Source organism: Sesamum indicum, linkage group LG1 (genome assembly GCF_026168435.1).
Source record: "Sesamum indicum cultivar Baizhima isolate 11 linkage group LG1, ASM2616843v1, whole genome shotgun sequence".
NCBI lineage: Eukaryota > Viridiplantae > Streptophyta > Magnoliopsida > Lamiales > Pedaliaceae > Sesamum > Sesamum indicum.
The window spans coordinates 21,475,469-21,501,879 of NC_142657.1; the positions used below are offsets into that span (position 1 = coordinate 21,475,469).

Here is a 26,411-nt window from a genome sequence, read left to right on the forward strand (position 1 = left end):
ACACAATACGCTGTTTTAAGCAAGCAGTCATCACAGTGCACACATGACCAAAAGCGCCCCGAAACAATAGAAGACCGGGCGAGAAAAGCAAAAGCTATTCTCTCAATCTTCATCTGCGCTTGGCTACACATTTTCCTACTATTATTCTTCATTCCCCGTGCACAAAAAGTGAGCCCATGTAGTCAAAATTCCGACCCTTTCCGCTGCTGAAACTTTGGAGCAGAGAGTAGCTCCAACTGTCGACCCATTTTAGCTGGAGCTCTTTTGCTTGCCCATTTTGGAGCGACCCATTTTTGTGGAGACCGTGCTGTAAGATTCAGCTTCAGTACTCTGTCCTTACCTTCTTGTAAGAGGTAGATACACTTGCGTATTTTGGGATGTTGGTGCTGATTGGCTGAGGGGTCTTCTCATTTTTCTACTTTAGATATGAAATGTCTCTTTTAATGTTCTTTTTGCCTTGTATGTTTTATTGGGTTTTGCGGTTTTAGCGTGGAATCTACGTAAATCCTTCTTGTTTCCGTGTCTCTTTTCTAATTCCATGTAGAGTAGATGAGTGGGTGCATACACGACACTGCGTACTTGTTTTACTTTCTAAATTTGATGCGAAAAGAGTTGTGGCATTTTGCTGATTTTGCTCGAATTCAAAACTTACTTTTTTGAAACATTGAGCTGAGAAAGCTGCCGGTATTTGATAGTTTGTCTTTGCAAGTCATTAACTCGAAGAGATTTCGTTATCGCGGAGTTAATTAAACTTGCTTGTGGGCTGGGGTATATATGAAAACATTGAGTACCTCGTGTATGGAGAATTGTAGTTTCAGCTTATGAGTTAAGAGTTATTTTGTGATTGTGTGCATTTTTGTTGTGGGCTATGTGAATCTTGGAGGAATTTTTCTTGTTGCTTCCCTTGGTGTGATTTCTTTGTAGGCTATATTTTATGAAATGTTTTCAAGATTAAAGCTCCCTTAATTGAGGGTTTAGTTGGTTGCATTTGCTGGTTCGTTCTGAAGCATAAAATGTTGTTGTTAGATTTGACTGAAGCAAGTTTAGTTGAAAAGTTAATTGCAAACTGTATCTTCTTCTTCCCTGGCAGGGTAGCCTAATGAAGAGAGATGCTTGTGATGACACATGGTGAAAGGATATGGAACCGATCCCTGAATCAAAACCACTTCCCAGGCAATTGCCCCTTGCTGCTAAGGTGACAGAGACGGAAAAGATCAGACGACCATCCAATTTGCAGGGGTCTGTAGAATTGGATTCACCTGCTCCTGCAGAAGCAAGGAATGGGAAGAAATTTTTGCCGGAGGATGAAGAACTAATGCCCGATATTGTTTCATTTAAAGTCAGCAGCAATTTGTTTGAGGAAATTGGTTCTACTTCGTTTCATGGGGTGAGTCACCCACCTGAACCGGTTGATACAGACCTGATGACGCCAGTCTATGTACCAATCGGCCAGAACAATGGGGATGGGAAATGTTTGGTTAAAAGCCTGTCTATAAATGACCCTCTTATGGAGGATCTTTCAATCAGGGTACCAAGTATAAAACCAAGCTCATCATTTCTTTCCCCTGCTAAGAACTTGGTTGAAGAGCCCAATGACTCGGTGGCTGTCTCATCCCCATTTTCAGTTCCTTGTCCGTCACAAAACGCTGGAGCAAATCTGCTACCAGATTCTGAAGAAAAAGAATGTATCTGGGATGCTTCATTACCTCCAAGTGCCAATGTTAGTCCACATAGTAGCATTCATAGTACTGGTGTTGGTAGAGCTATGAGCATTGTCAATAGCTGCAGCACATATCGTAGTGATAGCATAATGAGTGATGGCATGCTCAGTGTGGACAGAAATTATGAGAATGCGAAAGGAAGCATTCGAGGGGATTCTCTTGAGAGTACCAAAACTAGCCTTAGCCGAGCGAGTAATAGCAGTGGGCTTAGTGATGACAGTAACTGGAGCAACATTACTGGCAGCACAAATAAGCCCCACAAAGGAAATGATCCTAGATGGAAAGCTATACTTGCTATTCGAGCACGTGATGGTACCTTAGGCATGAGCCACTTCAGGTTACTGAGAAGACTGGGCTGTGGGGATATTGGAAGTGTGTATCTTTCTGAGCTGAGCTCTACTCGGTGTTTCTTTGCAATGAAGGTAATGGATAAGGGATCCCTTGCTAGCAGGAAGAAGCTGACCAGGGCTCAGACGGAAAGAGAGATCTTGCAACTTCTTGACCATCCATTCTTGCCAACATTGTACACTTATTTTGAGACAGATAGATTCTCATGCTTGGTCATGGAATATTGTCCTGGAGGAGATTTGCATACTCTGAGGCAGCGACAGCCGGGAAAACACTTTTCAGAATATGCTGCTAGGTATGCTTTTTATTTTAAAATTTCCTCCATCTTTTGTTACTCACAAAGGCTTTTCTAGCATCTGCATAATTTTCCATTCCTAGTGCATTATAACGCCTTGTGATTATGAAATTCCTTTGTTTTATGAAAGCTTATCTTTTCTGAAATTATTGTGAATTTGTTACCATCAGAACTCTTAAGTGTAGTTGTAACAATTGAAGTCTGATTTTAGAGGGCTTCACTGATCTGTCTGCTGTTACATACTATGGATAAACTGGTCAGACCAATCGCTTTGCTCCTTCAGTTATTAGCACAAACCAGCTACAGGTCTGCATGAATAGAATACTGCTGGCACTACTATATGTTGCTTCCTAGTAGTTCACATCAGATATTATGCAAGAAATCTACAACTTCTTTTCTAAATTTTCGCTGCATCATAAGTTTTGTGCCCCTTAGGTAGTTGAAGAAAATTTATATTGACATAGATTTTCCTGCTTAGGTGTAAGATTTTCTGGAATTTGTTGAAGAATTTGTTGAAAGCTCTAACTCTGATTTGATGGAATGTGTTTCTATCAATATAAATTATGGACTAATTCTTAGTTTGATTCATTTGGTATATAAGGCTGAACTAACTGAACAGGAGTATGACTTTGCCTAGATCCAAAAAGGAAAGCATTTTAATATCACGGGTCCTTGCTTGACCAATGAGTTATGCGACACACTTTGTTGAATAAAGTTTTGATTGAAATAGTTTGCTTCGGTCAAACTGTAAAGTCCAGTTTCTGTTCATTCATAGCACTTGAGATATTCTAGCCATCCTATCTCTCATTAATGTATTCATAAAAATTAAGAGCATTTGCTGCCATGTCATTATGTTTGCTAGTTAGGATTTATTGTTTTAATGAATGCAGGTTTTACGCAGCTGAAGTTCTATTGGCACTTGAGTACCTTCACATGCTGGGCGTGGTATACAGAGACTTGAAGCCAGAAAATGTCCTGGTCCGCGATGATGGGCACATTATGCTTTCAGACTTTGACCTTTCCCTTAGATGTGCAGTTTCACCAACGCTAATAAGAACTTCTGCCTTCGATTCTGATCCTTCAAAACGAGGTGCTGCATTCTGCGTGCAGCCACCTTGTATTGAGCCAACATCAGCATGCATTCAACCAGCATGCTTCCTTCCCCGAATTTTCTCTCAGAAAAGCAAGAGAAAGTCCGGGAAATTATCACGGGCAGACCCTGGAGTGTCATCCGGTACTCTACCCGAGCTAGTTGCAGAACCTACTGCAGCCCGATCCATGTCGTTTGTGGGGACCCACGAATACTTGGCCCCTGAAATTATCAAGGGCGAAGGCCATGGCAGTGCAGTGGATTGGTGGACATTTGGTATCTTCCTGCATGAATTGCTCTATGGCAAAACCCCGTTCAAAGGTTCAGGAAATCGAGCAACACTTTTCAACGTGGTGGGACAACAACTCAAATTTCCAGATTCACCAGCAACCAGTTACGTTAGCCGTGATCTCATCCGTGGATTGCTTGTCAAGGAGCCACAAAACCGACTAGGGGTGAAAAGAGGAGCAACTGAGATCAAACAGCACCCGTTCTTCGAAGGCGTTAACTGGGCTCTGATACGCTGCAGTACCCCACCGGAGGTGCCAAGACCGGTCGAGGCTGAACTTCCCATGAAGTACGGGCAAGGTGACTCTGTTGGAGTGATCGGTGGCAGTAAAAGGGTAATGGGAACAGACATGAAATCTGGGGGTAAATATCTGGACTTTGAGTTCTTTTAGTTTTAGGTATATAAAGGCATTCTTGTTCCTAATGTTGCAGCAGTGTCATCGAACTGATCCCAACTGTGGAGTTGTTGCCTATCAACTTATAATTGAGATGCATGTTGGGTATATTCATCTCTGGAAATGCTTTGCAGCCATCTCAGTTTGGAATTCAATTGCCAAGTTGGGACAAAAATATCAGACTTTTAACAATGATGATTGCAGTAGTAAAATTAGTTTTTTTGTAAAGATTCTGAAACCTAACATAGGAACTATGGGGAATGATTTTATGGTACAGTATCGACCGTTAAATCACAATATAATGATATCATGAAACGAATTACTTATGAGGAGAGATCAAATGGTTCATACTTAAATTAAGCCACTACCATATATAATAATACTTTTCAACAGAAAATTCAATTCAATTTGATATTAAACGGAAATTATTATGATAAAACTTTATCGTATTTAATATGTATATATATGGGCGGGTATACAATATTTTCCTAAAGAGTATAGCTACGATTAATAGCAGATTCAGAGTCATTAAAGAGTGCAATGATTCACATGGGGTCAAAGTTGACAACATTTTGGATCTTCTTTTATTGGGCCCTAGCGTTTCATTTGGTTTGGGCTTTTGTAAATATATATTGAAAAATAGTATCGCTTTTTTGCCCAATAATCGTAAATAAAAAGTCTAAAACCTCCACCATTCATGGCGGCTAGGTCTGTCAATGAGCGGACATTATTCAGACTCAAAATTTATTATAATAGTTATACTCAAATTCGAATTCGTTACTTTTATATTAGACTCAGATATTTATCGGGTTCAAAATCGAATAGGATAATACATGCCCATCAATTTAAAAATTGACGGTATTAAGAGTATTTTTATGATTTTATATTATAAAAGAAATGATTGAAAGATAGTCAATTTCATACATATCATCATTGTATAATAAAGAAAAAAGAAAAAGGATAAATGTTGAATGATGAGGTTCAAGTACAGGTTGCTTTCTCCTTTAGCTTTGATGCTCCCTTTCACTTAATACTGTCTCCTGTCCTCTCTGCATGCATCCACACTTCATGCCCTTCCCATTCTGTACATCAACCATCACATATAATCACACTCTTTTACAACCAATCATTTTTATCACATCATCTCATATACATGTCTATATGCTAAAAACCCTTCAAAAAAAATAATTAAATTCTCATTTACGAACTCTCTTTTTACCATATATATAATCATAACTTCCTCTGAATTTAATTAAATTTTTAATAAAATAAATTACGACTCTAATCCACATCACGAGGCTGATAATAAAAATTCATAAATGATTAATAGGAATTTACAGTATCATCCATCAGAGTAATTTTTATATGAATTGAGTAAAAGAGAATGGAATATCAATTAATATCCAGCAGCCTTGACTGGATGATCAGAAGGCTACACAAGAAGAAGCAGGCTAGGGTTAGGGTTAGGGTTAGGGATCCAAGATTGATTAGAAACTACTTAATTAAAGTTGACAACATTAGTTGTGTTGAGAACAGAGGTAGGGTATGTATTATTGGGCAAAGGGCAGTTGGTAGGCAGACACACAACCCAAGACCAAACACACTCTGACTACTGCACTTCATTTTCCACTTACTGCTCTTCTTCACTTCTTTTCTTTGTCTTCTTCTTTCTCCCAATTTTTTATAAAATTTAAAATATATTACAATAGATTATTTTAAAATTTGTTATAACTATACGTCCTCCATCCTCATTTAAAAAATTAAAAAACTTCTCTAAAATTAATAAATATATCTTGTGAACAGTCAATTATAAAGTATATTTATTAAATAATAGTTAATAAATATTAGAATAGTCCATCATAATTTACTGAATAAAAAATTAATAATACAATATTTTGAACCTTTTAGACTTGAAAAGACGAGTCACTGTGCACCACTCTTTGCCCTATGGCAAAAAGGTTTGCCGTTTTTGTGGATTTTAAATTTTGAGTTCATACAATTATTTATTTTTTATAAATAAAATAACAATAATAATTTCGATTGTAATTACCATCATAAATAAAAGAACTTATAAATTTATAAATTGCTTTAACTAAACGAATATGATTTTATGATGGGAAGTAGTTTGTTCTTCTCAATAGAATCAACAATGTCGTTGACATGTCCAGATAATTAGAGACTTATATGTTAGATCAATTTTATTGAAGTCACATCGTATAAATAATTGTAATTATTCAAAAATTTAAAGTCCATTCTATAGATTTTTCCTTGTGCTAGTGATTAATTTAGAGGATCATTCTTGAAGACTTTGAAACTTGGAATATTATTCTATTATGATGAAACAATCATTAGTCTAGACTAGAACTATAGTTCCAAAAAAGAAAAATAAAAATGTCAATTTGTTTCTATCAATTGAAGGGCCATTGGTAGAATTGAGCTCTGGCTCTGGGCATAAGAGAAGGATGGCGAGCTGTTAAATCATCACATGCGACAAAGCAATAATTGAGTTTATCTGTCACCATTTCGCTTAATAATTAGGACTAATTGCATTGACTATCTTAATATTTTATGTGATTTAAAAATTATATTTATTATCTTTAATATCTATTTTTGTTCAATAAATAAAATCACAGTAACTAAATTCATCGAATCGAATGTATTGATATTATGAAAATTCAACAAAAATGCAACAGTGGAACAACTAAAAATAGAGTTGGAGAGGAGAGTTGAAAGGGCAACCAATTTATTGTGCAGGAAAAAGTGAAGTTCTGATACAACAACACAAGCACTTTTATGTACAGAGATATTAGCAGCAAAAGGGGCTGCAAAATTCAAAATATTCACATATTGGAAAAGAGAAAATAGAAAAAGTGGAGGGATGCTTACCAAGAATAGAGGCACCATGAAAAAATGGTGGCCTTCCCATATCTAACTTGCTTCAGAACCCAAAAAGATAAGGGGAAAAAATATATAATATAAGCTGCATTTAAGTTTTTAAGACTAAATGGCGTAAGAGCGGTTGCATACTGTCTCGAGAGCCTCGGTTATCAAGGCAGAGAAACTGGTCATAGCTTGGAAAACTCCAGGCAACCCTGTTTGGATGTTGTTCAGTGTCATTGCTCTAGTCACCTCCACGGCCTTTGCGTGTTTAAGCATTTCGTCTTCCACCCGCCTTTGGCATGTGGCAAGCTCCGCCTTTTTGTCAGCCAATGGGTCTCGTGCATCCAAGGCGTGGCCGTTATCCGGCCCAGTATCGGGAAGTCCTATGCCGACCATGGAGTATGAGTGGTAGTATTTCTTCTCGATGTTCCTGAGAGAGGAAGCTTTTTTCTCAAGCTCCTTTGATGCTGTTTCGGTTCGTTTCTTGATCTTGAGCTCCTCTATTTGTTTCAAAGATATTGAATGGACGACATTGATGAAGCTTTTGATGGCTTCAGATGCAACGGTATCCGGTATGCGGTCGAGTGCAAGTTTCCACTCGTCACAGAAAGTAAAGACCTCGGAAAGTTCCCTGTTGCCGTTGGTTGGTTCGCTGTTAACAGGGATGAGCGTGAGCTTGAACCAACCGTGGAGAGAGCGGACAAAGTCCCTTTGAAACTTTATCAGGCGGCAGAAACTGGAGTGCCAGGCTGATACGGCTGACTCAAGATCCCGTGTTGCCTGCCTGTGTAGATCAGACGTTGATTCGCCTTTGTTTGTGTGGTTAACGAGTCCGCGAACTTGCTGCACTATGTCATTCTGGACTTCATGAAACTGATTCATTGATCTCCACATGTACATGAACCTGCAATTATTTTCAACAGTGTGAATCCGAATTGTGGGTTAAACATATACAACTTGGAACAATGAACTCCTTTTCCAATATCCAAGTCATATTAATCTTCCCATAGCTCATACAATCAAAGGAAATGACTATGTTCATTATCTGGCAGTAATACAACAGAAGTCCCATTTAACCAATCAATGCCACCAAAGATGCCATTTTACTAACATTTTTCCCATGTTAACAGATTTAACATGCTGAGAAATTTCTTGGAGACACTCACACTCACAATGAGTGATCTCAAGTAAAAGTAACCTATATTATCTCGACTCTGTTTTGAGAAAACCTTAAACATGGCATTTTTCAAAGCTCGTTTGGACTATAGCCATGCATTTAAGTACAATTGTAAATTGACCTTTACATAAGTAACCAAGGAAGAAAGTAATCTCCATGGGACCACAGACAATTCTGACACGGCTGGTGGAAAATGGACAGGCTCCAGGTGCAAGCTGACTAGACAAGATTGTAATACACATGGAGAACAAAACATCATAATGTTACATCTATTACTGCAATAAAGCAGCAAAAGCACTAGCATGTTCTTAACAAGTCAGAAACTAGAGGGACCAAATGCCAACACCTCATTGATGATTTCGATATTATTAAACCACACAACGGACAAATAAAATGATTTAGATCTGGATGCTATTGCTATCCACCTAACACACAATCAAGAACTGATATTTACTGCAGGCAAAGAAGGAATATATTTACCCGTGACAAAGTTCAACGAGCTGTGGGACGAGATCAGAGTCCCGAAGACCTATAATAGCAGATGAGGTAGTTGAAACAGCTTGAGATGTCACCACAATCAGAGATTGAAGTCTCGTTATTGATGCCTTTGTCTTGTCCAACTTGGATTCGTCTTCCCCCCGGTACTCCTGACTTTGAAGTGAAGACAACTTCTTCTCATGCTCGATTTTCACTCCTTCTCTAGCCTAAATTGATTACCAACATCTATCAGAAATTAAAAACGGTATAACGAAAGTGGCACCTGATTCATAATTTGATTAAGGTATTAATGATGCTCTACAAAAGAACAGTGCACACAAAGACTTGTAGCTGTTTGATTTTTTAAAATGCCTATTTCATAGCTACAGAATTTCAGCACTAGTGAAACGAAAAAATCACTATGGAGAGGAAATAGTCAGCTTTCTGGATTCTGATCGCACTTTACTCCAAAAATGCAGAGAATTCCAACATGCAGAAGCAGCACCCCTAGAATAATATTACTCTAAGCATGTGATGACAAAACATACTGCAGCATACTCCAGGTACAACATACTTTCTAACTGATCGACTATGTAGAAATTTAGTTAAATGAAAAGTTGTTCAAAATAGTAAATATTTCATGCTTTTTTCTTCATAACTGGCACACATCTGCTGGAACTAAAGACAAGTTTGCTGGAAGGCAGACCCACCAGCATGTTCCAAGTTGACAACCTAAGATCATTCCAGGCTGTCCTTGTCACACACCACAGTCATCCCCTCAGGGTGTTTTAGTCATTCTCTATAAAGGGAATCCAACCAAACAAGCTAACAGAAGACAAGCACTAAAGGATAAGCTTAAGCCTTCAAATATAACACCACCACCCAACTAAAGACTAATGTTCCAAAGATATGTAATCCTCCCCTTCCTTTATGGGTACTGCTATGTCATTTCATTATCAAAATACAGCCAAGGAAAAAGGATTACTTTACGCAATTGTCAACAATGATGTCTATACACTGCCAAGATAATACGTGTAAGAGAAGAACTACACATGAATCTTAGAGAAAAATAAGAAAAACTTGACCAGAATGCTGAAGAACCAACATGGCCAAATTCGAAATTTAGATCATTACCTTTACTTCTTGATATAGTTTCTTCTCCCAAGCCAAGAGCCGTTCCAACGTTGAACAAAGGCTTTTTGGACCGCTGGACTGATCAATTGAACTTGGCTCGAACCGGTATTTAACTGCCAAAGGAGGCTTTGATGTCCAACTGGAGCTCAGGTTACTCAACATTCCACTAGAATGATACACCGTCTCTGTAAAACAAATATCAATTGAACGTTCAACTTTCCAATTGCAGCAATCGTGAATTAATACTTGAAATATTAAAAGGACCTAAGAAGACTAAACCTGAAAACCAAAGTTTGTGCTTTAAAAATCACTAAAAATCATGTTAACTGGAAAAATTAACAGTAAATTACTACTCCATCTGAATCAACCTCAATTCTTCATTCAAATAACTTGACAGTCAAAATTTACTTTTTAATTGCTTGAAGCTCCGATCAAGCTGAGCCCTGCCAATTTCAAGCATCTCAGAGACCTGCTCTCCGGCAGAAGCAGCCTTATCAAAATACTCCCTGATAGCCGCTACAATCTCGGCCAAATCTTTGTGCCGCACCACAATCCTCCTGGCAGAATTCGCCCTCTCGTTGTTGCCATCTCCCCAACTGACTGAAGACTTGCCATCATCCTCCGAAGATAGCTTCTCCGATTTACTCGAGAATTTGGAGTTTGCATTCAAATTAGCACTCCCAGTATTAGCAGGCGCAGCAGCAACCTCATTTTTCACCGACCCAAAATTGGACCTTGTCCCAAAATCAGATCTTGACTTCAAATCCTCCCTCTCATCCTCGTCGGACGAGGTACTTGTACTACTGCAATGATCATGGTCTCCCCATTCACTGCACTGAACCTCTTCTCTCTCCGTTTCCTCCTCTTCGCTTTCCCAATGTTTCAAATTTGGCCCTTTCTTCTGCACTGCTTCAGGGCCTTGTCTCACGGAATTTTTTGCATAATCACTCTCTGAGTACCGTGAATATGACGAGTAATTTGATGCTCGGTCGTCGAAATGCTTGCCCTGATTGCTGCTAAAAGGATTCTGATACTCATCGCCCTGATCCCGGACATTGGAATATGAAGTAAAGCTTGAGGCTTTATCATCATTATCATTGTCCGTGTAGAGATCATCATCCGAATTATCATTGTCCGTTGGAGTTCTGGTGTTCTTGTTGTTGTGGAGTTGCCGGAAGTATTCAGAAGTAGGAGGAGAAGGGGGAGGGTAGAAATTATCCCAATTCCAGACTGAAGAAGCTTGAGAAGGAGTGCTCGAGTAAGTTGAATTGGCTCTTGCATTGTAAGTGAAATTATGGTTGGGAGGTGGAGAAGACGAGAAGCTTGAGTCTGAGAGAATGTGGGGGAGTTTAACGGGCTTTTTCCGACGAATCGGCGGCGGTGGTTGTCGGTCGTGATGCTGGGAGGAGGCGGTGGAAATGGGAGGCGGCGGAGGAGGAGGGTGCAGAGAGGGGGAAGGAGAGGGGGTAGGAACGTGATGCTTCGGCGGGGGGGTAAAACTTTGGGGTTTAAGGTTGAAACTGGTGGTGGAAGAGGGGGTGCGGAGGAGGACGGCGGGGGCGTGGTGCGACACTGATAGGGGTTCGCCGGAGGCGAAGGTGACAAGGGCGGAGCCCGTGATGCGGAGCGAGCGGCAGTAGTCGGAGTGGGCTGCGGCGAGGTGATGGCGGGCGTAGACAGCCTCCTTCATGAGGCGGCGCCGCTCCTTGCAGCGGCGCACAGTGTCCTCGTTGTCCAGCTTGGACGCCGTGCAACCCATTTCCCCACACCAATCTATCTATTCTCTTTAGATTTATTCAAGGGGGAAAATAAAACCCAAAAGATGAAAAGGGGTGGCGGAGTTGGGTGGAGACTAGAGATAGAATGGTGGCGGAGGAAGGAGGAGTAAGACAATGGACAGCTGATGTCCCATCCGTGTGCCTATATTTTTCACACAGTTCACACACTACACTTCACTTCACTCTCTCTCTCTCTCGTCTCCTCCTCCACTACTTAAAGCCAAATCATTTTTGTAGAAAATACTGTCTTTGTTGTTATTACAATCTCTCTAAATAATATTTAGATATGATCTGATTTTATTTGTATTAAAAATATTTTCTTTTTTTTCTTTAATGATTTCAATGCAATAAATCTGAGGTTCTTAATACTCTGCTTAATTTCCTCTTCCTTTCCCCCCAACATTACTACCAAATATACATATTTCTTTTATAATTAATTATCATAATCAAAACAACAATTCTTCCTCAAATCCTAATTAATTTTAATTTTAATTGGAACTGAATTTTAATTTTCACTAAAGTAAAAAATGTATTTAAACATAATTCAAATAAATTCATGCAATTAAACAAATTATTAATTTAAATTAAATATCGAATAATTTGATTTTTAATTTTTTAGCGTAAGGGGTTGTTTGAGATCTGAGGTGGGCTAATTTGGTAGGTTAACATTCTCGGCTTTATGGATTTGTAATTAATTGATTATTACTGCTAATACACTGATTTTTTTTTATTATTATTATTATATAATCACAATAGCATTAATTAAATACAATGCTTTTGTCTTGTCGGTGCTGTTCAGATGTATTTTAATCAGATCTTTGTACAATTCTACTAAGTATCAGTAAATTACCTTTTAGTTTTTTACCTTTTTGTTACTGTTAAATATATTAATTGGATTAGTTAATTAAAGCTATGAAATAATTAATAAAATTAAGCCACTAATTATTATAATTAGTGCAACAAAAGAGGTGGGTGGTGTAGTAGTCATGAACAAAAAAATCAAGTAGAGGAATTATAGTGTCTAAAGCTTAGGTTTAAAGAAAGGTTGAGGTACTCTTAACCATACAATGTGTTACAAAGTGAGGGTGGGGTGGGGGAGGGGGAAATGTGTGTTTTATATATATATATATATATATTTACTTATAAAATTTAATTTGTTACTGCACCATTTAATACATTTAAATTTAAATATTAATTTAATACATTAATATTTTTAACATCAATCACTATATTCAAAGAAAACAAACAAACAAGACATTGTTAGAAGTAAACTATAAACCAAAATCCAAGAAACTCAAACTCGTAAGATAAAATTAAAAATACAGTAAAAGGGTAAAATTTAGGTGGGTGGGCTTTGTTTTTGGATTTTTGGTTTTGGTAGAAGGCATATACGGAGCATCTTAGGTAGAAAAAAACAAAGGGGGGTTGAGTAGTTAAATATTTTGAAGCAACAAAAGGAGAAAAACCAAATAAAGAAGTAGTAGATTTCTTTTACCTTTTTGGAAATTAGGTTCCATAACTTGAACTTTGAAGGGGAAGTGCAGTGGTATTTATTAGGTGATTTGTTACTTTTTTTTTTTTTAATTGTATATTAATTATATGATAAGTTTAATATATTTATCATAAAATTAATTTTAAAAAATAATTTGTGTTCAAATGTTTATAGTTTGAAATGCTTACATCCAATTTCTCTATATGATCTTGTCGCTCTCTTATCCAATATATATCAATATTTCGCATCTTACACATTAAAAATTTAATAAAAGGTCACGTTATTCAAAAAGTCCACCATGATTAAACCCTTTGTCTTCCAAGGGAAGTTCACATATAGTTTTAATTTAAATCAAAAGAAACCCAAAAATGATTAATTTATTTAAAGCAAAATATTACATGTCATGGTACCTTTTATTCAATTTTATTGCTTTTTCTTCTTCTCCCCTTTAAGAAGCTGCAGACTGGTGGGGTGTTAACCAACTTTAACCCACAAGAATTTATTCTTGGAATTTTGACAGTCTTAAAAATATAGATATAGGTATTTTTACCAGTTTTTAAAATTTCTTTTTTCTTAAAAGTTACGACAAGAATTCAAATTTTAAGTTTGTGTAAAACAATAAAGCTACAAAAAGTGGTGAGTAATGTTGGATGCGCAGGAAATTAAAGGCAAGAAAGGGGAGGTGAAAATAATAAGGAGGTTGAAATTTGTGAAAGGATATCTTTTCCACCCCCACCTTTCTCTATCTGGACCCAACCATCAAGATCACACGCTTTATCTAACTTTTTAATTGCGACTTTCCTTACCTTTTTTTTCATTTATTTATTTCTATTTTATCATCAATTCACTAAGAAAAATGTTTCTCGAGTTCCTGTTGAAGAAAAAAAAAAGGTAACTTACAATAGTTTTCTTAAAATTTATCATAATTATAATGCCACATTAATATTTAAAAATTTATAAATACTCTTTAGAATTATAGACCATCTACCAAATACTCTTTGTGACAATAGATTATAGGGAGTTACTTGTAAGACTTTCCTTAATCTATTGGAGTATTTGTAATTTTTTAAATAATAAAAAATATTTGTACTTGTGATAAATTTTAAGAGAGTCCATTGTAATTTACCAAAAGAATATGTATTTTGTAGTTTATAGACATTGTATTTGATACCAGAAAAAGGATCATGATCATTTGAAATAAATCAAAACATAGAGTTAGCATATCAATAATGACAATTTTATAAATAATCGTTAGTACCATATACGTTAGAAGCTAACATACTTCATCCAAAAACTGTCCTAAAACCAAGCACATTTTCTCAAAGCTGCAATAATTCTCTCTATATATGTTAATTTAGTTTCCCAAACATAGGGGAATTCTAGCATTCAAGTAGAGGTGAGGAAGATGAAACCAAGTCCAATCCATAGAAAATGATGGAACTATTTTCATTGTTTCCCACCTAAAAAGGTGAACTTGCTCTAGCCCCCACCTCAAATAAATTCCTTTGTCAGCATTGATTTATTCCAGTGCAGCTACCTCTTTTTTCAAAAAGGGTCCAGGCCCCTGCATCCATTTGATTTTCTAAGCTGACCCAGCAGGCTGTGAAATTGCAATCTGATCCCTCATCATTGTCTCATTTTTGCTTGAACTTGAGAATTAATGGGTGCAGTACATGAGTAGGACATGATGGAACATTAAATGTCCCCATCTACCCTTCACTTGGTGTAGGATATCCAAGTCAGTACAAAAAAGGAACAAGGAAGAAGAGAGAATGGAGAAAATACCATTTAGAAAGGGGTAGAGGATTCAAGAGGTTGCTTTCTCCACAAAGACCAAATGTCCCACAGAGGCCCATGGAATGACACAGTTGTGTGCTCTAAGGTCCCTACCACGTTGTCTTTGGCAAACAGCTAGCAGAAAGGAAAGGGATCTTCCCATTAGAGTCAGATAAAATAAACAAAGATGAATGCCATGCATATTTTCATTCTTTAGAACTAACGAACTGGTTCAGAGACACCACCACCCCAACCCACCCCTGGTGCACGAGAGTCACGTGCTTCATTTCATATCAAATGCTTTTAAAATAGACGTTTGCAGAGGCACACGACTCATTCTCATTGAGGAAACCAACAAATTTCTCGAATAGACCAGACCCTGTAAGCGTAAAAGTACATCTGCTGAGTATTTACAGCAACCACCATAAGGATTTATAACTAAGAATGAAATGCGCATACCAATGCAAGGTTGATTGCATAAGCCACACAGTAACGCTCCTGAAAGAGAAAATTCATAGAACTTTCAGCAAGGCTTTTAATATGATATGGAAAGAAACTACATTGCGGTAAAGGAGTCATTGAGAGGGGATTGCTTCATACAAATGAATGTCGAAGTGTATGAAAGTGAAAGATTGTTACAAGCTGAAGAGTTACCGGGAAAAATCCGTGATCTAGTGAAGTACACTTGATGGCGAATAAGAACACAATTAAACCTCAGAACGTTTACATGAATGCTGAGGACTCCCTTCAGGTTACTTAGCACCACATGCCCTGAGACCAGAAGACTCTCACTTCTGACTGCACCAACACCCATTAAACAATACTTCCCATTTCGTCAAGTATCAAGCAGTTTTAGCCTTGAGATTTTTTTCTAGTAGCGATCTAGTGAAGGCTTTAACGTTTTTGGTAACATAATTTCACAGCATCCCTTTCAACAAAATTGTTGCCTCAAATGGGACAAAAAAGGATGATGAAACCACTTTTTTTGCCCCAGGAGAAATGCAACAACATGCTTGATACATAGATCCCATCACTGTTGATGTTTTGTTCTTCTTCTCTCTCTCTCTGTTTTTTTTTTCTTTTTTGGTTTAAAACTAGTTCCCAACTCCACCTGGGACTCAAACTTGCGAACTATCTTTCACAAGATCAATCAAAACTAGTTCCCCAACATATGCTTGATATATAAGAACCATCACTGTTAACTGAAATATCTTCCTCCAGCATCTAGATCGTACAGCCTCTATATAAAGGGGATTACATTGTATCCATAAATCATAATATCAAGAGCTTTATGACAAACAAATTACTGTATAATCGGACTGCCTTCTGAAAATTTTTAAGCTATGATACTCACTTGCTTCATCTAAAATTTTTGTGGGACAAACAATAATAGTTGTGGCACTCGTATACTTGGCAAAATAAAAGAAAGGAAAACGTTCTAGCATACAACAGCAGGACTCTACATTCGATTTGCGTTTCTAGTTTGTCTTCATTGCCAGAGCACTTCCTCTCTTTCTAAACGAATTCAGAAATTTAGTAATCAAGTAAATAATTTCGATAACAATAACTGATAAAAACATTTACTTGTTTTTAAATTACCAACCAATCATAAGAAAACAAACCAATTACACCAAATTTATCCAAATCAATAAACTAAATGAAAAACTTTTGGCCTTCTTTCTTTTTTATTTATACCAAGCTTTTTATTTCATGTTTCATGCGGTCAATTAACCAAATAGTTCACCAAAATGAGTTGACGGCTACCCATCCAACTTCGGCTTAATCATTCTCTCGGTACAAAATTCAGGCGGAAAGTAATTAGTAATATGAGGGTCCAATCTGACAATTTTATAATTTTAGGGAATTGGAGGGTGGAAAATGTACCCCAATAACAATTAGCTGGCACCAACAACTAGTATTTGGACATTCTTGAGGGGGATGATTTGATGTATGATGATAGACACTTACATGCATTAGTACATGAGTGGCATGTGAGCATTGTAAAGAAAGAAGCAGAGGGCTTAACGAACCATACACAAACTTTTTCTTTTTTGATGTCTTAAATAACATGGACAAAACTAACTAAAAGTGAATGTTCAAAAGTAAAAACTGAGCTGACTGATAGATCTATTAATAGTTTAAGCCAATAACATGAGATATCAATCACATCCCACATGAAAACTCAAGCATTTCCAACGGAAAAGGATGTTGTAATGAAGCCAGCTCCAAATGACATTATCTTCCGCTTAGCACTGCCCTTATCGTCCAGGCTTATTTCGCAGTCATAAAATTGGTAAAGCATGTTCTAGTGGCCACATAACGAGAAAGTACCATTTCCAGATTTCATGGAAAGCAATAAGAAAGTGAAATAAAACCATACATACCACTCTGTATGAAACTAGGCCAAAAAAAAAAAAATATCAAACTACAGGATACTCGATTGAAATCATTCGATAAAAGCTCGTTTGAGCTCTAATCATTAAACTTAACAAACCAAACTTGAATACATTTTTTTGTTTGACAAGCTTTCAAGCTTGGGCCAAAACTAGATTTCATTAATATAAAAATGATACAATATACTTGAAAATTCAAACTACTTGAGCTTAATTCGTGTTTGATTTAATTGAAACTCATTTGAGTTCGATTGGTTTGATAATGAAACCAAGCTCAAGCACAATCTTTCAAGGTCAACATCAATTCAAAAAAGTTCGGACAACGGCATGTTCAACTCAAGTCAATTTAGTTAGCAAAACAACCAAATCCATATCACGACTGATCTAATCCTATGAAAAGGTGGTAGCGTTTTTTATCGTTTCTACTTTTGGGATCCCCTAAGAGGCCTTTGAACAAACAGATGGACATAGTCACTCTTCACACATGCCTTTTCGACGCAATTCCTTTTCTACAGCACAATGTACAGCTTCAATAAGAGTGTCAAAAACCCAAAACAGTGCTACTCATGTCCACAGAAAATTATGTCCCCCGGTTCACTATGACCATATCAATCTCGTAATATAACATACAAATTGAAATAATAGATTGCGAGCAAAAAAGCAAATGGTGGAGAGGAAGAGGAGGTTAGCGTACAGATTGCTGGCGGATGCGGTCGTCGTTGGCGGATCGGATGCCGTCTTGGTCGTCGTACTTGAGACTCAGTGAAGCATATGAACAATTTTAAGTCGACAAGGGGTGACTCGTGAAAACTTTGTTTAATGGGTTATTGGCTGCATGAATTTAATTCTCAAGCACACGCCAAATGCAAACTGGTAATGTTAGGGGAAGACAGACTACCTCCTTATTTCTTGGAATTTCACATTTGCCCCTTTTACTTTGTTGGAACTCCCAACTCCATCTATCACCTCTTTATTATATTTTCAACCTTTATTACCTAAATTACATCTATCCTATATAAAAACCAAAAGCCTTCCACATTTATAAATAGCGGTTAATGATACCGTCGCATTAATCTTTTATAAAATCAAAAAATACCCTCTAACTAATAATATAATTAACTTATTCAATTTTTCAAATCTTCTTTTATATTTTTTTCTTTCTTTCCTTTTTAACGTAATAAGTTAATCTATATATTTTATTATTGTATAATATATTTTAAATTGTGAATTATTTATTATATTCATGCAGAAACAGCATGCCACAACAACTAGTTTTCAATAAATTATAAGTACTGAACGGACATAGTAATTTTACATTTTCGTATTTTCTCCACAAATAAAATAAAAGCACGTTGAGTAAGATTGTATCAAAAGAATATGTTGACTATACTAAAAAGTAAAAAAAGGAAAAGAAAAGAAAAACAAGAGTATATAGATGATTGTATTGTTCTCTTTTGAAATTTGATGTAACTATATGTAAACACTTTATAATTTGAGAAATTAAATTTAATAATATTATTGATATTTATTTTTATTATACAAATAAATTCATATGTCATTTGAAATTTATATAATTTGAAGAACGATTGGATGAAAATATATATTTACTATCGATTAATTTATTGACTGACTTATTGAAGGTCAAACAAATTTTTCCCCCAAATTATCCTTATAAAGTTGAAAATGTACATATTTGCATGTATCAAGTGTGAATATGTATATGAATAGTTGATAAAAAAAGATTTATTTGACTTGTAATAAATCAATAGTTAGTGAATCGAGAGTAAATATAAATTTTCATTTAATTATTTTACTAATTTCAACAAATTTTGTGAATTTTGACAAATAAAAAGATGTATATATTAGATAAAAATAAATATTAAAAGTAGTAGTCTAATTTTTCAAACTATATGAATTTAAAGTATAATTACACCAAAACTTAGCGGTGCAGTTGTTTCTAAAAAATATAGAGGAAAATTCACATTATGTAGGTGTAAGCTTTACTTTTTTTGTAAAAAGGGTGATAAATATAATATTTCATTGTTCAGGGGGTGAATTGTCAATCGACCCATAGTTACGGGCTCAATTGTATTTGTATCCATGGATCCATCCCGGAAGAAACCTTCGTGTAACCCAAACCAAAAAAGAAAGAGAAGAAAGAAAAAGAAGAAAAAGGAGAAAGAGGGGAAGGAAAAAACCCTAGATTTTCAATGCTCTGGGGTTTGTTGAATATATACACACATATCGCTTTTCTATAGAGACAATTAATACGCGCAAATCCGCTGTAATTTCAACATTTTTTTTCTGTGGATCGGTAGAAACTTGGAATCTGAAATATGGACATTGAGCAAAAGCAAGCGGAGCACATAGACTACTTTGTGAAGCAGGCGTCAAATCTCAAGGGTACGGCGCTCTCAACTGTCATCGTTGAGGCTACTTCCCATCCCTCGCTCTTTGCTTTCTCCGAGATTATCGCCGCTTCGAACGTCCTCGAGGTATACTACACGTGTTCCTGTTGTATTTGTGGTCCCTTTTTTTGATTTTATTTTCTGGATAGTGAATAAATTAACTTTGTTGTATTAGTGGGGTTTGGAGGGTTTTACTGGTAATGCTTTTGGCGTGCCCCGTTACTCTGGTACTTTTTGTTTTTCATTTAGGATTAGATTGGGGCTTGTGATTTCAAGTATTTGAGCAGTTTTGCGTTTTAGTTCGCTTGAATTATTATCTGATTTAATTGGGGTATCATTACCATACATGGGTATGTATATCCTGTAGGATTGAAATGGAACAGAGTTATAACAAGAAATTGATGTGGAAAATAATTTGGAGGAAATTGCACTTGGAGTATGCAGATGAGGGTTTTAGAGAAGCAACTCCAAATATAATAAATTCTTTTGCCATGGGTAGATGAGCTGATTAGGAATATGTTCAATTAGAAGATTTCTCATTCTCAACGATGTTATCGTTGGTTTGAGATAGTGGAATTTAACAGGAAGTGGTGATGAACTCTTCATTCTCTCTTTAAGCAGCACACTTACAAAAAACTATATTATGAGAATTTGCATGCACATATTCAAGGATGTGGTTTAGTAGCCATTGAATCTTATGATTCACCGTAGAGCTTGGAAGACTGAGTTATTGTGTGCTTGAAAGAATTGGATGGTCAAATGTAATACAAATGACATTAGAATCCATGGGTAGCCTCTTTCAAAATGGGCATCTGTTGGAAGAAAACGTAGCCAACCCTCTTGAGATATGGAGAATGTTTGATAACAATTTTCAGTATTTGTAACATAAGGATCTCTTTATTGGCCTAGACTTTATTTTCTTGGAATATTTCATTATACAACAGACAGATCGATATGATCAGTTTGCATCGGGTTGGTATAGTGTAACTGTGCAGTCTTTCAGCCTTATATAGATATGCTACAATAACATCATATGCTATGAGTCACATGCTACAATATATTCAAAAAATTTCACATCCTGATGCCTATGAGTCAATTGCTATTATATCCACTTCAGTTCTGAATGTTTTTGGAACTCACAGTGAGATCTCTGGTGACATGTTATGGGGTTTTTGGTGAAGATGGGTACCTTTATTTTTTACTGTAACAGGCATAATATCATATTACACTTAGCGTGTATGCCAAAGTATCTTATGGAATCTTAGTCGAAGAAGTGAAAACATCAAACTTTGACTAATATATGAAGAAATTTGTATTTCTTACAATCCTTGAGCTTGGTGGACTGATATCCAATAAACATCAGAAATGATCAAATTAGAAGTTTTTTGCTTCTGTTATGTCTATGCTTGAAGTTATTATTATTTGTTATAGCATAATTTTTTTTTATATTTTTTAAAGCATTTCTGAGTGTACGGATTTATGTGCAGCTTGAAGGAACTGAGAATAGCGCTTCGCTTGATTTGCTACGCATGTTTGCATATGGTACATGGAGTGAATATAAGAGTAAGCATTTAGTCTTTTTAATGATCATCCTTCTACTGATTGGCGATTTTTGCGTCATTATTGACATAGTAAATGGAATGGATATTTGGACATTAAGTCATTTCTGTGATCAGTTTCTCCTGGTTTTCCCTTTTTCTCTTTGGAATGGCTTCAACATTCAGTTTTTGTTCTGTGTTTTGATGAAAATAGTTGGCTTACTGTAATTTTTAAAAGTAGCAGCTCAGTCACCTTTTCTGTCTGCAATAAATGCAACCCCTCTGATAGGTGTTCATGACTTTGAAAATGCTGGAACCGGAATTTGTTTTCTATGCCTTTGTCCCTGTATTGTTAATGATAGTAATAATTTATTTAAAATCTTAATGGTAAGAACTGCTGACCATCCAAAGCTTATGCATGATAGTCTTTATTCCTGATGTTGCATGTTTACTTGCAACTTATTTGGAAGATTTTCTTAGATAAGTTGCTCTGTCTACTTTAGGGATCATGGATTAATGATTTCAGTGTATTAAAAAAGGACTCTTCTCTTTGACTGGGTGGTGAAAATATTGCACAACTCAAACCTGAATATCTTGGAGACACCTGGACTTTTCAAATTGGTAGACCTAACTCAGTTTTCTAGGTTTGCTGGAGAGGCCTCTAATGCATTATGCGAGACTGAAGTAAATTTCATTAGCAACAGCTTGCAGTCACTAATCAAATGCACTAGTTTCACATGGTCAGGCTAACTTTGACTTGATTACATAATACAAAAACCTCCATAATGGATTTTCATGCTGATCAAAAGCTCTATGCCTGAAGCAACATCAAAACTAACTGATTAGTTCTTCTCAGTGCTTATGTGTTTTTCAAGTGTGTTATAATCATCTTTGTTCCTTGACTACATTAAGAAATGTGATAAATATTTACTAGTTGCTCTGCTTAAAAAAAAAAAAAAAAAAAAGGAAAAACTGACCGGACCATTATGTCATCATGAAAATATAAGACTTGCGACAAGATCATCCAGGTCGTCAAAAGTATTTAGTTGTGTGGTGCATATAAGATATAACATTGAGTGCCCTTTTTGTGATATTTCTTCCATGGAGTTAGATTTTCCTCTCTATTGTGATACAGGTGCTGCTGACCGTCTTCCACAATTGGTTCCTGATCAAGTCCTCAAATTGAAGCAGCTGACTGTGCTTACTCTGGCAGAGACAAACAAGGTAGCTTTCCATGTATACTTTCTCTGTGTTTCGTAGTGTGTATTTAAACAAATGTTGGAGCTCCCTTCACCCATTTTTATCCATCCACTGTTTGTTCTAGGTTTTCCCTTAAATTTGGAATGTGTTTTTATGATTAAAGTTGGAACGAGCAAGATGGTGAATATCTCTGTAAAAGAATTTATGTGTGAATTAAAATTTGTAAAATGGTCTAACAATTATTAAACTGCCGCATGGTTTCAAAGAACATATTGGAATATTTTAGCCAAGCTTTACATACTAAAACTACTACTGGGTATTTCCTGGTCTTATTCTTTTGTTCCTTTTTTTGGTTTTTAGTATCAAGACTTGCTTTTCTAGTTCATACAAGAAATGCTTGCCTATTCTACTGTTCTTTAGTTGTAAATATTTAGGACAAGAGTGATATTGTTCCATGGCATCTATCTGTATCCCTGTTGTATAACTAAGTTTATTTAACCGATCCTCGTTCCATCTTTTTTTAGTTTTATTTCAAACACATTCTTGTATATGCGTTTATTGGTGGTGGTTCTCCTTTCTCAGAATGCTTAATCTCTTAAGCATTTTCTTGGCCTTTGCATAGGTATTGCCCTATGATCTATTGATGCAGGAGTTGGATGTTACAAATGTTCGGGAGTTGGAAGATTTTCTCATCAATGACTGTATGTATGTGGTAAGTCTCTGCTTTTCATTTCTGCCCTGCTTTGATACTTAACGCCGCCTATGTCATAGGAGGAATTTGCAGTAGATATTGCATGCATTGGCCATTGGCCATAGTGGTCGTGCTACCTTTTCACGAACTCTCCTTCTCTTCCTCTTTCTTTTTTTTTTTTTTGGGCTTTTTCTAATTTCTTTATGCTTGTTAATTAATTGTCCTACAATTTTGAGTGTAAAGTTGGAGGCACTTCATTGAGGAAATTCTGATGACAAATCGTCTAACTTGTTGCTGCTGTCGTGGACAGGGGATCGTCAGAGGAAAGCTGGATCAGCTGCGGAGATGCTTTGAGGTCTTGCCTTAATATTTTTTGACTAGTTTAATCTTTTCCTGTTGTTTAGCTGTTATATGACTTGTAATTGGTAGCTTATCTAACTTTCAGTGAACTTGTAGGTTCAATTTGCAGCAGGGAGGGATCTTAGACCTGGACAGTTGGGTAGTATGATTCAGACCCTAGCGAATTGGTAGTTTCTCTGCCTAATTTTCTTGACATTTAATTTAATAGTTCATAATTTTTTGCATAACTTTCTGAGTTCGCTAATATATAGGGCTCAATAGGTTGAGCTGTCTCCAGCATATTTTCTTTCTGTGGAGCTTCTTCTTATATGTGCGACGGAACAATAAAAGAAACTCAACCAGAAAAGAGTAGTGCCCAAAACTGGCACAAACTCTTGTAATTCAGATTCAATATCCTCTTTGAAGAATAGATGATGATTCTATTAAATGTACCTGGCAGTACTTTTCACTCAAGCATTGCCACTACCATCACATGCATATATACTCAGTTTCTTCTTTGCCTCAATATATGCAATTTTGCTCTGCATTGAGTTCATCAACCTTTTGGTATTGAATTTTGTCCCAAAATTGGTCTTAAATTTCAACTGCTATGAAGTCATATTATATCCAATGCGTTGGAATTTTTGTGCAAACTCTACCTGGCAAAGCCTGTTTGAGATCCTTGTTGATCACTAATTTTAGAAATTTGATGCGCGTCATTGTTCCTCATATGTTTATGCTGCTTATTGATTTTCAGTTTCCCTTCAAATTTTTTCTTATCCATTTGGTACAATTTCACAGGCTATCTACATCAGAAAATCTTCTTGTCTCAATTCAAGAGAAGATCAAATGGGCAGATACCATGAGTGAGATAGACAAGAAGCACAAAAAGGAGGTGGATGAAAGGGTGGAAGAAGTAAAGAAGACGCTGTCTTTGAAGGTCAGTTAAAGTGGACTTTCTTTTGGTGCTTTCTATTTCAATGTTTTTTCTTATGTTCACAATGCTCGTCTTTGTAAAGCAATTAACTTTCAAGATAACAATAGTAATTAACTTTAACGCCAATGGAACTAACTTATGCTAACTTTCCAGTAAAACTTTAGAAATTTAGTGAGCTTGAATTATGGATCTTTCCCATATAAAGTTTTTCAGTCTAGTCCGCAAGCTTCTGCCTCTTATCTGTTCGCTAAAGACATACACCAAATAATTGCTTGTTTGCCTGTAAGATTTCAAATGTAAATGGTTTAGCTTATTAAGTTGCATATGCGCGGTTTGGCATATAGCTCTGCTTCCGTCTCTTATCAGTTCTCTCATGTTAGATGGGCCAAATAATTGCTTGTGTAGTTGTAAGACTTCGAAGGTGAATGGGTTAGACGTTTAGCCTATTATCCTTTGATTGCATATACGTACCTGGTTTGGCTGTATGTGGCGACCTCTGTGTTTGATTTTAGTTTTTGGAATCTTCCTTTTCCACTTACAAGACAAGTGTGCATTTAATCTCTGGATATGTTGGTCGATGTGTCTTACTTACGTTGTGGCAGAAGTTACAAACTGTGAGCAGGCAGACGTTGAGTTCCGAGGGCATGAGGAGATCTTTTCTGAACATGGTGGAGTAATGGACTTTGAGGAAGATCGTAGTAGCCGCCCGAAGAGGTAGCTTTCGAAATCCATACTTCCACTTTAGGATTCTGCTATGAATTTCATGGACCTGTAATATGGTACTGGCATGGTCTCCTAGTCCTTTTAGCCTTCTGTCACCCCTTTGGAACACAAGTTGCACATATCTAGACAGCCAGGTCCTTCGGTCCCTACATATTTTCTTCTCTACCGCTATTATGTTTCTCAAGTGGCATACCGTTAATTCAGTGAGAAAGGAGAAGAGGGGATCAGGGCACAGTGTCAGTAATTTAGACAGCTATCATCTTTAAGAGGAGAATCTCTTGCACTATGTAGGAATTTATGACTACTGTCAAGATCCATAAGATTTCTGATGTCTTGTTTGACTTGAATAATGTGCAGGAGACGACATCCCATAGGTTGAGAAGATATGATTAAGAGGGGATCATAGGGTCAAGTGGTTAGGTAACTTGCCATTTTTTGGATTCATGGCATCCCAACAAACAAGATTGCTGCTCTTGAAGATGGGCAATCCAACTGCATCAAAATTGTCAACAAAATTTGGACCTGAAATTGACAACATTAGCTCTTATAAACCTCAGTAAATTCTCTTTTTGATTTGATGAGGAAAATATCTGGTTTTATGATGCGGCTAGTTACATTTAATGGACTTATGGAAGTTGTTCAAATGCAACCTATTGTCATTGTGGAAACAGATAATATGATGTATTAGCGTAGGATGTCTTTATATTAATTGTTTATTGGTTATTCTATCTGTCTTCCTCCGCTCTTTATCCCTTGGTCCTTTCAACCCACACTCCAATTTGTGCTTGTTTTGATTATGTGGATAACTGTGTGGTATCTTTTCATGGCTGCTCATATTATGCGGGCATGTCCACAAACATTATTGTTGGAATTCCTGAATATAGTCTGTCAGGTATTCTATTCTGATCCCTTTAAATATCTATTTTTCCAGAAGCCGGGTAGGTTGGTTGACCAGTGAATTACGTTCATGTCCTTGAGAAATGGGTAGTTTCCGAGTTCTGAGCTCACCGCAGCACAGAGTCAGACCGGAGAGTTCTGTTCTATTGGATTCTGATTCATCATCTTTAGAAGCCAAGGAAAAGTTGTGGCCCCTTTTCATTGTTTCTTTGGCATATAATGACGTGTAGTTTTATGAGTTCAAGGGGAAACATGTAAGCTCTTATTATTTCTTTTGGCTGGTGATTAGAAACAGACAGTTAAGAGCTCATGTTTCTACGGTTGTTCACATATAGGAACGTATGGATTGAAGTATATTGGTACAACATCCAATAACTGCTTTAAACTTTTCTCAATCACATCAGCAGAAGTATGTGCAAGTTTTTGATAAGAAA

At 36.5% G+C, this 26,411-nt stretch overlaps 3 protein-coding genes and 1 long non-coding RNA gene across 21 annotated transcripts; 2 read left to right on the forward strand and 2 right to left on the reverse strand.

The window, feature by feature from the left end:
- Positions 1–4,245, forward strand: LOC105170298 (serine/threonine-protein kinase D6PKL1). Of its 6 annotated transcripts, none has more exons than XM_011090998.3 (3): positions 1–353; positions 1,091–2,364; positions 3,255–4,245. In XM_011090998.3, exons 2-3 carry the CDS (start codon positions 1,139–1,141, stop codon positions 4,132–4,134), a joined length of 2,106 nt encoding a protein of 701 aa, XP_011089300.1. In that variant the 5' UTR covers positions 1–353; positions 1,091–1,138; the 3' UTR covers positions 4,135–4,245. The 6 variants fall into 6 exon arrangements, with proteins under 6 accessions (XP_011089300.1, XP_011089335.1, XP_011089319.1 ...); XM_011091033.3 differs by having other exon boundaries at positions 1,096–2,364; XM_011091017.3 differs by having other exon boundaries at positions 1–309.
- A 2,618-nt stretch (positions 4,246–6,863) lies between these two features.
- LOC105170351 (nitrate regulatory gene2 protein) lies at positions 6,864–11,801 on the reverse strand. The gene is made up of 4 exons (XM_088883504.1): positions 10,214–11,801; positions 9,806–9,990; positions 8,675–8,898; positions 6,864–7,921 (listed from the first exon to the last, which is right to left on the reverse strand). Exons 1-4 carry the CDS (start codon positions 11,562–11,564, stop codon positions 7,138–7,140), a joined length of 2,544 nt encoding a protein of 847 aa, XP_088739630.1. The 5' UTR covers positions 11,565–11,801; the 3' UTR covers positions 6,864–7,137.
- A 2,472-nt stretch (positions 11,802–14,273) lies between these two features.
- LOC105170361 (uncharacterized) lies at positions 14,274–18,240 on the reverse strand. Of its 5 annotated transcripts, none has more exons than XR_002286735.2 (4): positions 17,939–18,240; positions 15,311–15,349; positions 15,110–15,230; positions 14,274–14,986 (listed from the first exon to the last, which is right to left on the reverse strand). It is a non-coding gene; the product is annotated as an uncharacterized LOC105170361 (long non-coding RNA). The 5 variants fall into 5 exon arrangements; XR_002286737.2 differs by having other exon boundaries at positions 15,506–18,240; XR_002286736.2 differs by lacking the exon at positions 15,110–15,230 and having other exon boundaries at positions 15,506–18,240.
- A 1,114-nt stretch (positions 18,241–19,354) lies between these two features.
- Positions 19,355–26,375, forward strand: FUS5 (Proteasome component (PCI) domain protein). Of its 9 annotated transcripts, none has more exons than XR_002287541.2 (10): positions 19,355–19,739; positions 21,140–21,215; positions 22,326–22,414; positions 23,013–23,102; positions 23,392–23,436; positions 23,538–23,608; positions 24,222–24,360; positions 24,960–25,071; positions 25,438–25,500; positions 26,012–26,375. XR_002287541.2 is itself a non-coding variant. In XM_011091139.3 (10 exons), the coding sequence occupies exons 1-9, from the start codon at positions 19,581–19,583 to the stop codon at positions 25,457–25,459; spliced, it is 783 nt and encodes a 260-aa protein (XP_011089441.1). In that variant the 5' UTR covers positions 19,355–19,580; the 3' UTR covers positions 25,460–25,500; positions 26,012–26,375. The 9 variants fall into 9 exon arrangements, 8 of the variants coding, with proteins under 8 accessions (XP_011089441.1, XP_011089455.1, XP_020551363.1 ...); XM_011091139.3 differs by having other exon boundaries at positions 24,980–25,071; XM_011091153.3 differs by lacking the exon at positions 25,438–25,500.
- The last annotated feature ends 36 nt before the right edge of the window (positions 26,376–26,411 follow it).